Below are 16,873 nucleotides of genomic sequence, written 5' to 3'. Positions count from 1 at the left end.
TTGGATATGGATACCTTCTAATATATATAATACCAAATATAATATATTGTTCAAGTTTTTTGTGAAAAAAAATTAAATCTTACTGTTTTGGATTATAAAAATAATGTACTCTGTCAATAAAAGGAGACAAAATACAAAAAATAAGGAAGCTAAAGTCACATTCAGTCTAAACCCCTAAGATGTTTTGGAGAACATCATTACAAACATTTTTCTGTACATGCCTGCAGATAAATAGGTACATATTTACATAGATACTTACATGTACACTCATCTTGCAAATTCTGAGTTTGCAGCCCTTTCTTCATGTCAGCAGTATGTTGTGGACTTCTTACCCTGAAAATAGACTCATCATGACATAGCTGTGTAGTAGGCATGTTGTACTAAAACTTATTTTATCATTCCCCTGTTGACAGACTTGAATGTTTTGTTTTCCAGTTTAAGACATTTTGCTAAACTTCCTCTAGAAAGTGTGTGTGTGTGTGTATATATATATATATGTACACACACACACACACACACATATATATAGTATATAAACCAATATATACTCCCAACAGTAGGGCATGCCACTTTTTAATGAAATAGGTATTGTCATTTTGGCATCCTGCATTTTTAAAAATCTTGACTTTAACAGAATTCTTTTGTTGTGTTTGAAACCCTGAAATGTTAGATGTGCCGTCTATTTAAAACTAGCCTAAACCCAAATGTTGGTCCATCGTTTAAACCCACATGCCCACTTCCATCACACACCAAGAATTTGGGCTTTTCAAGATGTCAGGAAAGATCAGGGATTTGTTTCTGTTAATGGGTTTGCATAAACACAGGTCTTTCAGTAAAGCTGAATGATTGTATAGGGTATTTCGTAGTGGTGGTGGTGGTGGTGGGTATTATGTAGTAAAGCAAACCATTCCATATATTGACATGAAATTACAAAGGGGCTTCTCACCCATCACTGTGTGATCTAATAATCTGAAGTGTCAGAATCTCAAATATCAGAATTCTACACATTCTACTTTGACAGTTACCCTTTAGATCAAGTCCCAGACTCTGGCCACCTGGGAAGTGTCACTCTTCATTTATTTTGAAGAATTGTCTGCAACTAGTTTAATGCAATGCTTGAATAAGCAGGTGATTTTTAATAGGGCTCAACTTGGTTATCGTTCATTTCCCAACCTGAGAACTGAAGGTGAAGTGAATTCTTAACATTGTTGACTAATTATGGGGGAGGGTCCTACTTTCCACTGCAGCTTCTTAAAAGCAGGCTATCAGGGAATGCATGGTGGCTCGGTGGTTGAGCGTCTGCCTTTGGCTCAGGGTGTGATCCCGGAGTCCAGGGATCGAGTTCCAAATCGGGCTCCCCGGAGGGAGCCTGCTTCTCCCTCTGCCTATGTCGCCACCTCTCTCTCTGTGTCTCATGAATAAATAAAATCTTTAAAAAAAAAAAAAAAAAAGGTAGGCTGTCAGATTTTCCCGTAGGAATGATAGTAAACTTGGGAACTTATGGTCACAACCAAGAATCAGCATCAAATAGATCAGGCCTGTACATTAAAGGCAAAGATAAAACAGCTTTAAAACGTATAATAGATGTGAATCTCTGTTCAAAATCTAGATCTATAAATAAAGATAATGGACCTCTAAATTCAAGGTGAGAGTTGGAACCTCTACAAAAATTAACCTAATGGGACACCTGGGTGGCTCAGCGTTTGAGTGTCTGCCTTCAGCTCAGGGTGTGATCCTGGGTCTGGGTATCAAATCCTGCATTGGGCTCCCCATAGGGAGCCTGCTTTTCCCTCTGCCTATGTCTCTGCCTCTCTCTGTGTTTCTTTAATGAATAATAAGTAAAATCTCTAAAAAAAATTTACCTAACATTTATGTTTGTGCACATGTGTGACATATATACACATGCAGTGTACAATGTATATAAATACTAATCTTGTTTTATAGGATCTTTGTTATTATTCTTCTCAGGACTATGTAAGCTGATACCGTACTTTGACTCAAACTTGTAACAAGCAGAAACAAAGCTGTATGTAGTTTCATTGATTATCACTCTCAAAATAGTCACCCTGGAATTTATTTCAGAAGTCACAAAGGATTCTAATCCAATTTTGAATCAGTTCTTCCTTTTACCTTCTTTCCTTTGCTCTCTTCCTCTCAGTGCTGAGGCCAGTCTTGCAGGGGAGAGTATGTAAAGAAAGTTACCCTTTAAGAAATCTTGGGAAGATAAGAACCCAGGCAGTTCGACTGCTTTGCCTTGGTTATGTCCTTGGTATTTCCAGGGCTGAAGAAAGGCCTACCCAAGGTCTGTGTGTGGATGTTTTAACTGCAGAAGTTTTAAAATATTAGCTCCTAAAATGAACCCCTCCCCACCCATTTCCCCCCAAGCAGGTACCTGCAGTCACCATGCAGGTGAGGCTCTGGTACAGTGATGATGAACGTGTGGAAAATTACACTGTCTATAATTTTTTAAGTGAGAAGCAATATTAATGACTGGTGGTTATGTATGTGTGTTTTTTCTAGGCTAGTGGAGAGAGGGTGGATTTAACAATTGCTAGACCAGGGAAATCCCAGCCTGGTAACTCTTTCCGAGACACAGGAGCTCAGAGTAGCAGCCAGCATCATGCACAGCCGCTATATCACAACAGACCCAGCTCACATAAGGTGAGGCATTGTGTTTACATACTTTCATTCATCTGCCCTCAAGGGATCATTGTTACAAGCTGGTAAGTTTTAAATGAGGGCCTTTAGTCTGTTGGAAAAGGTGAACACAGGTGTTTGGGGCATGAAATGTGTGTTTGGCTACCTTGAGAGTCACTATGTAGTCTCAGTTCCTCAGCCAGTAGGGATGGTTTCTTGGTAAGAAGGTCTCTATGCCAAGTGATTGATGAGAAATGTTTCATCTTCTAGAAAAACTTCTGTTTGTTTGGTCCTGCTTGAAAGTGGGATTTATCTTGGTTTGCTGATTGAAATGTTGGCTATGTGATTGAGAAAGCATAGTGAAGACAATGATCAACAAGTCCATACTTAACAACTGGGCAGCTTGCCTACAATAACAGAATTTGCTATGTGAATATTAAGCATAAATCATACATTCTGATAGGTACATATATGTATAACATTTTTTTTATGTTATAGCTTATAGGAATACTACCCTAAATCATTTTAAATTCCCATATATTGAGCTTTGTGCTGCATCTTCAATATTTCACTGGTTTTATAATATAAAACCATATAGTGGCTAGGTCACTTATCTGTGCTGGGAATTTCAATGCTGTCTCACTAGTTGTAGAAATAAAAAAAAAAAAAAACGCGATACTTCACTGTATTTTCAGTAGTATTTACTTCACTTGATCTTTCATCTGAACTCAACTTCTAGGCCTACTGGAAGTATAACCACAGACTTGTTCTCATTTTTGAACAAAAAATGAAATGTGTGAAGGAAACCTCTAATTTTGCTTCCACAATGATGGCTATGAAAAGCAGTTACTGTTTCAAAAAGGAATTTTAATAAGAGTCTTTCATATAGCTGGTCTGTGCTTTCTTTATAAGTTACATATATGTACATATTCCTAAAGAATTATGATGTAAGGCAACGGTTGATCATTGAAGTTAACAGATATTAACATAGATTTCATATAGGGTACCACCTTACAAGCTTTTCTAGGAGGTCAAAATTCTAGAAACATTAGCCTATTACTGTAAGTAGTTCCCTTAATTTCAAGAGCATGAATTCCAGGACCAGAGAAGAGCAGATGGACCTGGAGTTCCAGGGCTTGATTAACAGATACGTACCTGTCAGCTCTGAAGTAGGGTCACTAAAGGAAATGTTATAGTTCTATAAATATAATTCATATATTTCCATTGTTGATATTGTTAATCATGTTAATAGTTATCTTATTATGTGCCATATTCTTTTATAGTTGATAAGTGTTAGGAACCTTTTAAGACATTAGCTTCCATTGTTACACTTAATAGTACTCTTGTAGTGTGGGTGCATGTGATCAGTATATATGTAGTGCATCATGCTATAAAAAGCATATACAAAACATGAATGTGTGTATATACATATATATGCATATATGTGTACACACACACACACACACACACATATATATATATATATCTTTACTTGCATCAGTTTAAATCTCAGTGCAGCCACATAGAGCTGTATGATTTAGGGCAAATTACATGACCTTTCTAAGGTTGTTCCCTCATCTGTAAAATGGGGCCAACAATAGTATTTACATTTAGGACCATTGTGAAAATTAAAATGAAATAATGCATGGAAAGCCATTAGCTTAACACATAGTATATCTTCAATAAATGTTAGTTAGTATTGCTATTTTAATATTAATGTTGCATATGTACACCTGGTTTTTTATTGAGTTCTAATTAAAACAGAAGGTGATGTTTTAAATTCTCCTTTTCTAGGAGAATAATAATAAATAGCAATAATGAATGTCAGTAAAACATTGCTTTTTCCTGAGAACAGAGTTTGTTGGGAATTTATTCTCTTCATTAAGTTTTTCAAGAATTCAGTTGTTTCATACCCTTTTAGCTTTCCATGAAGGTTTTGAAGATCAATTTGCACCTGATTCATGATTGAGCATTCTGATAATCCTCATGAGTAAGAAACAGAAGATAAATCTGTAACTTTTTTTCTGACAGTTATCGAAATCCACACTCCTCTTTCATACTACTCTGTCAACATGTCTTTCAAAGAATAGAGAAATGGAAATAAAATTAATTGGCTTGTCTTCAGAATCTAAAGCATTTAAATTCATTGTTTACTTTCATAGAATTGATCATATCTTGGAGCCCAAGATAATTATATAAATGATGGGCTTATTTTATTTTGACTTCTGTATATCAGCAGTCCTGAGTTTTTTCTCTTCCATTAATAGTCATATAAAAATATAGCAGTCCAGAGTTTGGCATTATGATCCCCATTGTGCAGTATTTGTACCATGAAGAACTGTGTATTACTTCTGTAGTAAGTGATTTAAAAAATGGCTGTTATTGCCACAGTGTTTTTCCTTTAGTTTAAGTTGTTTTTACTTCAACTATGCATTATTTATTATCTAATAAATTTTCTTCTCATGTTTTAGGATCTTACCCAGTGTGTAACATGCCAAGAAAAACACATTACTGTAAAGAAAGAACCACATGAGTCTCTTGGGATGACAGTGGCTGGGGGCAGAGGAAGTAAGAGTGGTGAGCTGCCCATCTTTGTGACCAGTGTGCCACCTCATGGCTGCCTTGCTCGGGATGGCCGGATCAAGAGAGGTAAAATAGGATCATGAACAGTTTTACTGCATCTTCTCCCTGTATTCAACTCATGTTTTAAAAAATAACAAATATGGGACACCTGGGTGGCTCAGTGGTTGAGCATCTGCCTTCTACTTGGCATGATTGATCCCAGAGTCCTGGGATCAAGTCCCACATCGGGCTCCCCATGGAAAGCCTGCCTCTCCCTCTGCCTGTGTCTCTACCTCTCTCTGTGTTTTTCATGAATAAATAAATAAATCTTTAAAAATAAATATAACAAATATCCACAAAACTTTCTATTAAACATGGCTTTTTGTAATCCTCTAACATGTCCCTTCCATATGCAAGAGGAATCCTCTCTATAAGGTTAGAAAAATGCCTAATGTAAAGGAAAACTGCTGAAGTTTAATAATGTTCCCATTATTTTCTAACAGTTACTCAGACCTTTGGATTATTTTATGTTGGAAAAGACCCTCTAAAAGATTTAACACTTCTCACATCATGGCACACTGGCTATTATGAAGGACTATCTCACTAAAATGACAAATGTTGGTTATATAATAAAGTTCCTATGTGGGATGGTCTCATGGAAGAGGTAGAGTGGGAGACAATCTTAATAACAAGGCATAGTTGTTTTAGGGATGAACTCATTAATAATTTCACATTCCCTACCACACCCCCCACCAGTACTATGCAATTTGTAGGGGTGGTAGTGGTAAAAAGAGCATTATCCATACACTTGGTTTGTTCATATGGAAAAATGAGTCTTAAAAGCAGTTTTTCCAAGAATAAAGTCAGATCCCTACCTCACATCATATGTAAAAAATTAACTTATAGTGGATCCAAGACCTAAAATAAGAGCTAAGACTTTTAGAAGAATACACAAAGCATAAATCCTCATGACTTTGGATTGAGTAATGTATAGTCACTGGTGTTCTTAGATATGACATCAAAATACAAACAACACAGTAAAGAAAATAAACCGGACTTCATCAAAATTACAAATTTTCATGCTGCCAAGGACACCACCAAGAAAACAAAGATACAATGAAAGTGAATAGATTACCCACAGAATATATTTGCAAATCATATATCTGATGAAAGACTCCTATCTAAGTACATAAAGAACTCTTACAGTTCAGTAATTAAAAAGACAACCCAGTTTTTAAATAAGCAAAGGATCTGAATAGACATTTCTCCAAAGAAGATACACAAATAGCCAAAAGTTATATGAAAAGATGCTCAGTGTCATTAGATATTAGGAAAATGCGTATCAAAACCACTTCATACCCAGTAAGATGAATACAAGAAAAAAGACAGGTGGCAATAAATACTGGCAACAATGTGAGAAATGAAATTTTCAGACATTGCCAGTGGGAATATAAAATGATACAACTGTTTTGGAAAACAGTGTAGTAGTTCCTCAAAAAAGTTAAAAACAGGGTTACCACACAACCCGGCAGTTCCATTTCTAGAGAGATGAAAATGTACATCCCACACAAAAGCTTGTACATGTAGGTTCATAGCAATAATTTTTCATAGTAGTCAAAAAGTAGAAATAATCCAGATGTCCACTACATCATGAATGGATCAACAGAATGTGGTATGTCCATACCGTGGATATTATTTGACCATCAAAGGGTGAAGTATTAAAAAAAAAAAAAAAAGGAATGAAGTATTACTTCAAGCGAACATACGAATCAACCTTGAAAACATTATGCTAAGTGAAAGCAGTCAGTCACAAAAGACCATGTTTGGTTGCATGTATATGAAATGTCGAAAATAGGCAAATCTGTTGAGACATAAAGTAGATAAGGGGTTGCTGGTGGGTAGCAGAGGAGGGAAGTGACTGCTAATGAATACAGGGTTCTTGGGGGAGAGAACCAAAAAGTAATGCGTTATGGTTACTCAACAATATGATTATACTAAAAGCCATAAAATTGTATACTTTAAAATGAGTGGAATGAGCGGTTTGTGAATTATACCTTAATAAGGCTGCTATTTAAAAAAAAAAATATTTGCCCAATTGTAGAATTTGGGGTAATTTTATTTCCTTTTTTATTTTGTTTAAAGATTTTATTTATTTATTCATGAGAGACACAGAGAGAGAGAGGCAGAGACACAGGCAGAGGGAGAAGCAGGCTCCATGCAGGGAGCCCAACGTGGGACTTGATCCCGGGTCTTCAGGATTAGACCCTGGGCTGAAGATGGCGCTAAATGGCTGAGCCACCCAGGCTGCCAATTTTATTTCCTTCTGATTATCTTGTTATATTTTTTAAGTTTCCTACAGTGAGAATATTTTGCTTTATCTCAAGCAAGAAAAGATGTTCAAATCACAAGTTTCATTTCTTTTTGTAGGCCCAAGGATGTCTTCTCTTTAAGTATTCTGATATGTTCACACTGAGCAAACTATGTAGGGCTATCTTTATGTATATAACTATATAACTGTAAAACAGGATATATTAAAAATTCATTTCCAAGAGCAAAGGATCAAATAATTTTTGAGTAGGAAAGAACAATAGAAATCACTGAAGCCCAGAGAACAGAAATGAAGTGCCCAGAGCCTGTACATAGCAAAACTAGGTCTAATGATTTGGACTTCCAGTTGAATCGCAGTGCTTTAAAGCCATACCTTTTCCATATATTATGAAACGGTCTTAAAGTTTTGAGTTGTTTTGGAATGTTTTCCACTAATTGTATTTTCCCTGGGTATCATAAGAATTACAGAGAAGTAAAAAAATGGTCTTTTACCATCTGTTATTGGAACTAACCTTTGTTGATTAATTTACAAATAGCAGGATGTACAGGGAAGATAATTACTTGGTAGCTCATCTCATTTTTCTTGTTTCTTCATTTGAACAGGTGATATATTGCTGAATATCAATGGCATTGATTTGACCAATTTAAGTCACAGTGAGGCTGTTGCTATGCTGAAAGCCAGTGCTGCATCCCCTGCTGTTGTCCTGAAAGCACTTGAGGTCCAGATTGTCGAAGAGGCAACCCAGGCCACGGAAGAGCAGCTGAGCACCTTCAGTGAGAATGAGTATGATGCCAGTTGGTCCCCATCATGGGTCATGTGGCTTGGGCTTCCAAGGTACTGACAGCTTTTTGGTTGTTTTATGGTGAAACAATCATAGTGACAACCTTTCTCAGTGTATAACACCATAAATTCACTCATCCAGTGGGCGGAAAGGTCTTAGATAAAAGTAGACAACAGCATATCAAGTTACAAAAGAAAATGGTATTTTTTTCTTAGGTTATTGTATTTTAAAAGGTAAATATAAGGAGCTCCTGAGTCATTCAGTCAGTTAAGCATCCAACTCTTGATCTCAGCTCAGGTCTTGATATCAGGGTCATGAGTTTTTAAAATAAATGTTTTTTTAATTTTTTAAACATTTTTAAAAATAAGTGAAATAAATAAAATATAAATTTAATAATAAGAACTAGGCTAAAAAGACTTATTGTATCTGTTTGTAAAAACGAATAAAGCCATTCTGTCCATTCCTCTTAAAATTCTCCCAAGTGGACCAGCCAGGAGATTTGGATGTTCAGTCTCTTGCTTTAGAAAAGCTGTTATTAAAAAAAAAAAAAAAAAAAAAAAGAAAAGCTGTTATTTACCACTGTGCATTCTGATACATGCTTAGACTTTGTGTGGATTTTTCACCAGAAATGCCAGGTCAATGTGTCAGGCCTTTCCCTATTCCAGAAGTTTTTCCAAAACCTCTTTCTTAATCCTTTTAACTCTCCCTTAAAAGGCAGAATTAAAATCCAGTTTTTTATTGCACAGGAGAGTCTTTAAGCCAAATCATTAGTGTTCAAGAGTAGGTGCTCCTCACAACCTTGGTGAAGAGCTTGCTGCTTCATGATTGACACCATCCAAGATGTTCTGCAGTTGGTCATTGTCTGGTCATGACAGTGTTTGAAACCTCCTGATGATGGCTATAAAATTCGGTATTGAGATAGGAAGAATGTGTATTACTGTCTTTGTTTCCAGATCACTTTAGATTCTTAATGTGTAGAGGAATGCTAAAACTGAGCTATGATGTAACATTTTGACTCCGGGGCAAATATGAAAATGACTGATTTTTTAAAATAAAAATAAACAATAAGAATGCCAGTTTCTGAGCCATCTAGCTTCATTTGGATGTAATTTGTAATAACTAGCTTTTGTATAATGCTATATGATTGATTTTACTTTTTTGTTGTTTAAAGGTTTTATTTGTTTATTTGACAGAGCACAAGCAGGGGGAGCAGCAGAGGGAGAGGAAGAAGCAGGCTCCCTATTGAGCAAGGAGCCTGACGTGGGGCTCAATCCCAGGACCCCAGGATCATGACCTAAGCTAAAGGCAGATGCTTAACCAATTGAGCTACCCAGGTGCCCCTATATGATTTACTTTTAAAAAGTACTTTCAGGGTCACCTGGGTGGCTCAGTGGTTGAGCGTCTGCCTTTGGCTCAAGTCGTGATCCCTGCGATCCTGGGATCAAGTTCCGCATCAGACTCCCCATGGGGAGCTGCTTCTCCCTCTGTCTATGTCTCTGCCTCTCTCTCTCTCTGTATCTCTCATGAATAAATAAATAAAATCTTTTTTTAAAAAATACTTTCACAAAAAAAAAAATACTTTCACATAAAGAATAGCAGAAAAAGCAAGGATGAGTGAAATTCATTTGTCAATAATCTAACACAGACTTGTCCTCAGGATTGAAAAAAAGCTAAAAAGGCCTGAAACTGTAATACAATTCACATCTCAGGGACATGTAGGGGTAGATTCAAATGGTTGCTATTAAACCACAGACATGCTACCTAATTGTGAAGTGTCAGCCATCAGAGGGAACCTCATTTATCTTGTTAAATACTCAGCCCAATGCATTGACCTGTCATGTGAAACCTATAATGTCAGAAAGGCCCCTTCACACATCAGTGGGTAATATATATATATGGCTATATATATGGCTCCCCTGCCATATAGTGGCCGAGTGGGTCCACACCCACTGGTGGACAGGCAGACACTGGTGCTGTGCTGGAGAGACACTTGTGCTGTGCTCATGCTCCTTTTAGTTTTCATTATCTGTTGTTCAGGCTAGTTTGTGGGTCAGTACTTTACCTCTTGTGTTTAGACCATTTTCAGGTGTACCAGGAAGACTAATGAATATTTCAGATGAAAAATATATATAGGATAATAAAATCTATTTGGGGGTCTACCTGTTTCAAAAGAGTGTCTGTCAATAAAAGGTCTCTGTTCTGTGGAATCTTGGGGGTCTCTGTTGTGTGCAAACCTGTATTCACAACCATGTGTCAGAGGGCCACTACTCTGTGGGTATAGGTGGCTTCTTTAAGCAGGTTTCATCTCACATAGGGCAGCAGCTCTGCTCTTTCTGAAAAGAAAGGTTCTTCCTCCACAGTTTGCTAGGGGTATACCAGACAGCAGCATACCAGATGAAACAAGTATTTGTTTTGTTTTGTATTGTGTTGTTTTGATTGTTTTTTGAGAAATGCAGAATAATGAAAATAACATTTATAAAATACCAGGCTAATGTATGGGACCCTGCTCTATGCCAGAAGCCTTTTTAAAAGCCCTTTCATACTGGTGAGCTAAAAAACTGGGCCAGATTAAAAGTTCTAGCATTTCATATATTGCCTACAGAATTGGCTTTATTAAAAAAATCTTTTTAATAGATTAAAAACAAGAAACCTTGCCTTAGATGACTTTATATTCAATTTCATCTAAAAATGAAAGATACTTAATTCTCATAAAAAGATACTTTTTCTATATCATTTAGATGGGGCTTTTTTCTATTTTTATTTTTTAAATTTTTATTCATAGAGCACGGATGTTTCACATCCTCCAAACTGACAGTGGTATTTTAACTGAAGCATCTCAGTGTCCCTGGTAAAAAAATAAATAAATAAAAGGGGGGGGGGAGAGATGATTTTCATTAGTGTTTTCTAGATTGAGTTCCCGATTTTCTTCATCAGTCTCCCTTAAAATGAGTGCAGTTTTTAAAGATTTTATTTATTTATTCATGAAAGACACACAGAGGGAGGCAGAACAACAACTAATAACAATAGAACAACTCATATAGATTAAAAAGAGAGTTTTCTACCTTTCTTTGGAAGCTTCACAATGCTCACATCTTTCATTTGACTGCTAAGATCAGTGGTACTAGATCCCTTCTGTACCATCTTTTTGTAGATACAAACTCTGTACATACAGATGGATATCCGAATTCAGGATGTCTTTGACAGTGCAGAGAGCAAATATAAGCACAGAACCATTTTATATGCATTTCTGTGGTATAAACTTATAAGCAGGTGTAGTTAGCGCTGTGTGTACACACATATCTTCACACGGGAAAAGAAGATTGAAAAATGTTGAAGAAATTCCAGTCTACGTAGGACTGTGTCTGTGCTAGATGATGGGTTGTCAGGGTAATGTGTTCAGAAGGAAATAAAGTAGCCTGTTCTCGTTTCCCCACAGTGATCAATATAATGTGGTATGGAGTTAGAACAAAGGTGAACACCGATAAAAGCCTCCCCGTTAACTTTTCTGAATCTTTGTGTTTGTTACAGTGCCCTTCATAGCTGCCATGATATAGTTTTACGAAGAAGCTACTTGGGAAGTTGGGGCTTTAGTATTGTTGGTGGATATGAAGAGAACCACACCAATCAGCCCTTCTTCATTAAAACTATCGTCTTGGGGACTCCTGCTTATTATGATGGAAGATTAAAGTGAGTCTTGTGATATCAGATAATATGATTCATGTTGATTGTGATGAACACAATCGTGACCTGGGGTCAGCTCCAGACCCAGCCTGTTGTCCGTTCTTGTAAATAAAGTTTTACTGGGACATGGCTGTTAATACATCCTCCTTGGCTGCCTGTGAGCCACAGTGGCGGTGCTGAGTCATTGTGACAGAGGGCATGTGGTTCACAAAGACTGAAATGTTTGTTTACTAACTGGCCTTTTACAGAAACAATTTGCCATCCCAGATCTAGACTGAAGCATCACTTTTACCATCTTGCCACTGATAAGTCTGCTTTGTTAATCTAATGACAGGGACCAAACCTGAGTCATCTGATTAGACACACTGTGATACATGACAGCTAGCTCTGCACAGTCTCACCTCCCTTGGTCCAGTCCTGTCATTAGATGACTCTGCTTTATTTTTCCTCCACAGCACTTATGTCTACTTAGCATTATATTTATGCAAGTTCCATTGGGGGGGGGGGGGGTGTTGCATTTATTATTATGTTCCTGACCGCTGTAACAGTATATAGTAAGGTCTCAATAAATAGTTGATGAATGAACATGTGATAGCTGCCAGAAACCATGCTAAGTGCTGGGGATTATATTATTGAATCTTCTTAACAGCCCTTTGAGGTAAGTGATGTTGCTATTCCTGTTTGATAAACAAGATAACTAAGTCTCAGAAAGATTAAGAAACTTGCCCACAGCCAAATAGCTGGATATGGTTGATTGGGTTCACACCCCGGACTATCTCTACAGAGCTGGGATTGCTAATTCCTCTGCGGGGCAGGAAGTCCTCAGCCAACTTCGTGCAGCCTTGTTCCTTTATCAAAGCTCAGGCACTGGGAGAAGAACGAGATATTAGATCAAGAGATTCTACAGACTGAGAGGATATGGATTTATGTAGATTCTTAGTGTTTAGTTTTTAAGGGAAGAGCCAATTCTTAAAAAGTAAATGTTGACACACTAGACAGAGTGCTGCACAGATGGAGAATGTATACTGTTCACAAAGAGAAAGTACCATCCAGATCGTCTTGTAAAAAGTGGATCAGGGTCAGTAAGCTCCTGATGAGTCTTATGTTGACCGAGGTGGGTGAAAAAAAATCAGTATTTAAGGCAGAAAGAGTAGGGGGAAAATGAGTTAACCATTCTCTTAGCTAAGTTACTCAACCAGTGTGGGTCTCAGTTAGTTTATAATTTGCATTCCACCTACTTCCAAAAGAATTGAAGGAACTAACAGCAAAATAACATATTAGTATTACAAACTAAAGAGCAAAAATCATAAAGAAGAGAAAGGCCTTCAGATGTATCATCCGTTTGTGATAATCCTCTCAGAAGACAAGCATCAGTAGCTGAAAGAAGAGGAGGTATGGGTCTTATTCTCAATGTAATTAAACCCTCAAATGTATGAGCTCTAAGAATGAACAGAGAAAGAATAGTCAAAATAATAAGCAACCCCCCTCCAAATGCATTATTTAGTATTCCTTCAAGAGACAGCACATTTATTCTCCTAATTATATTTTGCTTATGCTTACATGAAAATTGCTCTGCTTGCCCTCGAAATCACCCAGCAGTTAGAGGAGAGGTCGGCCCATGGGTAACCTTGATTGGCAAGGGAAGGCCAATAGAAGCTTAAAAATTGCCCCAGATGTTTCACAAAGTAGAAAATAGATCCTCACCGTTGACAGCTAATGGTTAAGTGAAACTGTGAATTTCATGCTAAACCAATGTTAGGATAATGTTTTCTAATCCCATGAAAATAGTTAACAGCCCATTTCTTTTGTCTGTTTGTCTTTGTCCAGATGTGGGGATATGATCGTAGCCGTCAACGGCCTGTCAACTGTGGGCATGAGCCATTCTGCACTCGTTCCCATGTTGAAGGAGCAAAGGAACAAAGTCACTCTGACAGTTATCTGCTGGCCTGGAAGCCTGGTGTAGGTTTTGAAATTGGTTTCTAGTCAAACATCTTCCCTTTTTAGACTTTGGAAAGAAATCTCTTTCCTTGTGTTGTGTTTCTGGTTAGGAGTGCCAGACTCAGCTGGTGTTTGCAGGGCCCAGAACCACTCAGATTGTCCTTTTGTTGTTGTTAAAATGGCTTTCTTCGAGTTAGCCACATTTCTTTTAGCTTGGAAACAGTCTTTCATTAACCCTTGTAAGTTCTTATTTTCAAAATCCAGACTCCCCGTTTTCAGAATGTGACCTAAAATAATGAAATAATGAAGATCGTGCAAACTGTGACCTGGCCAGCTGGATGACAGGACCTCAGGCAGTTCTTTATTTCCCCTCACCAAGTCCTAGAATGAGTTCCATGCCCCAGCACTGGTGTCTGTGAAGCCAGTAGCGGTAGCTTCCTCTGCCCCTGCCTCAACCAAGGCCACAAATGGATATGTTTTAAATTTAGCTGTTAGCCCTTCCCCATTTTTTTCCTGTCGGTGCCAACATTTCAAAACTTCATACTGTTTGTAAAAAGTGATTTTTCTGGAGTTAATTTTATTTCTCCTTTATTCTCTTAGTACTTGTAGGTGATGAAGACAGAAGTCTGACACTACTAAAGAGCTTTTGAAAATAATATATCATTAATTAGAATACTAGATAATAAAAAATCACGTTTTCCAGTGACAAAGGTGTTTGGGAGGTGATTACAGTTTAGTGCTGGAGATGGTAAAAGCCACACTTACTTGCACAAGTCCAAAAGCATTTAAAGATTCATTTCCAAAGGAATGATTTGTTATGCAGGGAAATTTTGAAGCAGTTTTTGCTAAAATTCATTTTCTAGAGTTTGTATTGTACTTATCAGCAGTCTTGGCTAGACATGCTTTTTGTGATTTATGCAGTTAAACTAAAGATAAAACTGTGTTGCTATTCAGTACACATTCATATATGTCGCAGCTCAGTGTAGGAGAAGGTATACCTTTTTTATTTCATTCCAAGAAAAGCCTTGAATGTTCTAGAAATCCTAAATTTTTTCCCCATTATTTCTTGTGAACTTAATTATTTTAAGAAAAAGACTGAAAAGTCCTGGATTTTTATCTAAAATACTAGGTTTTAGATATTAATATCTTTCAGTCAGTTCTTGGTCACTAGGCTACTTCTTATTTTTCTGTTTTTGAAAAGTACCACCAACCCCTTTTGTTAGCCCTTCATTCCACTTGGTTGTCCCTTGGAAGAACACATAAAGAAGTAAGATCAAAATATCTTTACCTTATTAATATTATCCATACTTGAAAAAAGTTTCACTTAGAAATCTAGTTCAGAATCTGAGCTCATTTACAACTGACCTCTGTAATAAATGGTATTGATTATCAGAGAATGTATTTCGAAAATATGACAGTATATTATGAAGCATGACCACTTGATTTTCAAACTAGCAATTGCATTGCTAGGGTTTATCGTGTCTATAGCATGTCACTGATTATTCCTGTTAGTTTTTTAGTAATTTTTTTAAGCCTATCTCTTTTGAATAAATAAGAAGCGGCAACAATAATTGCTACTGATTTGTTCAACCCCTTAGCTACACTGTATGATCAACATATAATGAAGATACAGTGGAATGCCCCATACAGTATATTACTGTTATGTGATGATTGGCTTTTGAAGCAATTTGGTATTGAAATGCTTTGATATTCTAATTGACATGGAACAAGTTTTTTTTTTTTCCCCTGCTCCCCAAAAAGAATTTTCTATCCTACTTTGCTATTTTTTTAAACATTTTGTAAGAATGTGTCATTTCTTGGGGAGTGGCCATCCATCAACAAATATCCTAATGGCTACTTTGTTATATATAAAATACTTACATTGAACCTCGGGGTATAATGAGTATTTTGAAAGAAGACACTTTTTTCGACATTATTTTTATCATGGAAATCTCAGACTCAGCCTAAGCTAATTTGGTTTTATTACAAAACATGGTAGCTTTTGGTCAGAACGATATTTGGTGATGGAAACTTGTTCATAATTTATTATTACTGTTGAAATATTTGAATTTTCTCATCTTAAGCATAAATAGTTCAAATATTTTGATTTGTTCTGTGCCTTTGGTTTAAATTATTTCAGGATTTTCAAATGTGTTTAAATAATGGTGTGATAATCAGGATGGAAATAAAAGTCATCCTTTCCATACTAGTGACATTGTCTCTTTTCTTGAGTAGCAGAAGTTGACTCAGTATACGATCTCTGTTTGTTCACGACCCCTCTGTCCTCATTTCAGTGGTCCAAGCTTTGGACCTCAGAATCCTAAGTCCATCTTCTGATCCTTCCTCTTATGTGCATAACACGTGTGATTGTTGGAAGTTTTGCCCATGCACTACCTCTGGACCTGTATTGTCCAACATGTGTGGCCACTGAATACCAGAAATACTACCAGGCTACATGTTGAAGTGATAATACCTTGGATATATAGGCTGATATAAAATATGGTGCTTTTTTTTAATTTTTATTTTTGGTGGATTTCCCGTTAGTCTTTTTCTACGCATTTTTTTTTCCAGTTCTATCGAGAAATAATTGACACACATCACTGTGTAAAATCTGAGGCATAGAGTATGGTGGACTGAATTACCCACATTGTGAAATGGTCACCACAAGAGGTTCAGCTAACATCCACCTTCTCATATAGACACAGTAAAAAGGAAAAAAAAAAAAAGGATCTATTTTAGGATCTACTTTCTTGACAACTTCCCTGTATATCACACAGCAGTGTTCCCCATAATCTGCATGGTGTACATTACATCCCCAGTACTTATTTATGTCATAAGTGGAAGTTTATACATTTTGACCACCTTCCTCCAAATCCCCCTCCCCAACCCTAAAATACATTACTAAAATTAATTTCACCAGTTTTTCACCATTTTAAAGATGTGGT

At 36.7% G+C, this 16,873-nt stretch overlaps 1 protein-coding gene across 4 annotated transcripts in view; it reads left to right on the top strand.

The window, feature by feature from the left end:
- LNX2 (ligand of numb-protein X 2) overlaps nt 1-16,137 on the top strand; it is a 78,786-nt gene extending 62,649 nt beyond the window's left edge. For all 4 annotated transcript variants that reach the window (XM_072719882.1, XM_072719879.1, XM_072719881.1 and 1 more), the window contains 5 exons: nt 2,521-2,661; nt 5,109-5,286; nt 8,131-8,362; nt 11,838-11,996; nt 13,818-16,137. In XM_072719882.1, coding sequence (XP_072575983.1) covers nt 2,521-2,661; nt 5,109-5,286; nt 8,131-8,362; nt 11,838-11,996; nt 13,818-13,953 — 846 coding nt within the window. In that variant the 3' untranslated portion in view covers nt 13,954-16,137. The remainder of the gene's footprint in view (nt 1-2,520; nt 2,662-5,108; nt 5,287-8,130; nt 8,363-11,837; nt 11,997-13,817) is intronic.
- Nucleotides 16,138-16,873: the final 736 nt, after the last annotated feature.

This window comes from Vulpes vulpes, chromosome 9, assembly GCF_048418805.1.
Source record: "Vulpes vulpes isolate BD-2025 chromosome 9, VulVul3, whole genome shotgun sequence".
Classification (NCBI taxonomy): Eukaryota; Metazoa; Chordata; class Mammalia; order Carnivora; family Canidae; genus Vulpes; species Vulpes vulpes.
Note: the sequence above shows the minus strand (reverse complement) of the source record. Positions and strands in the feature narration are given on the sequence as shown.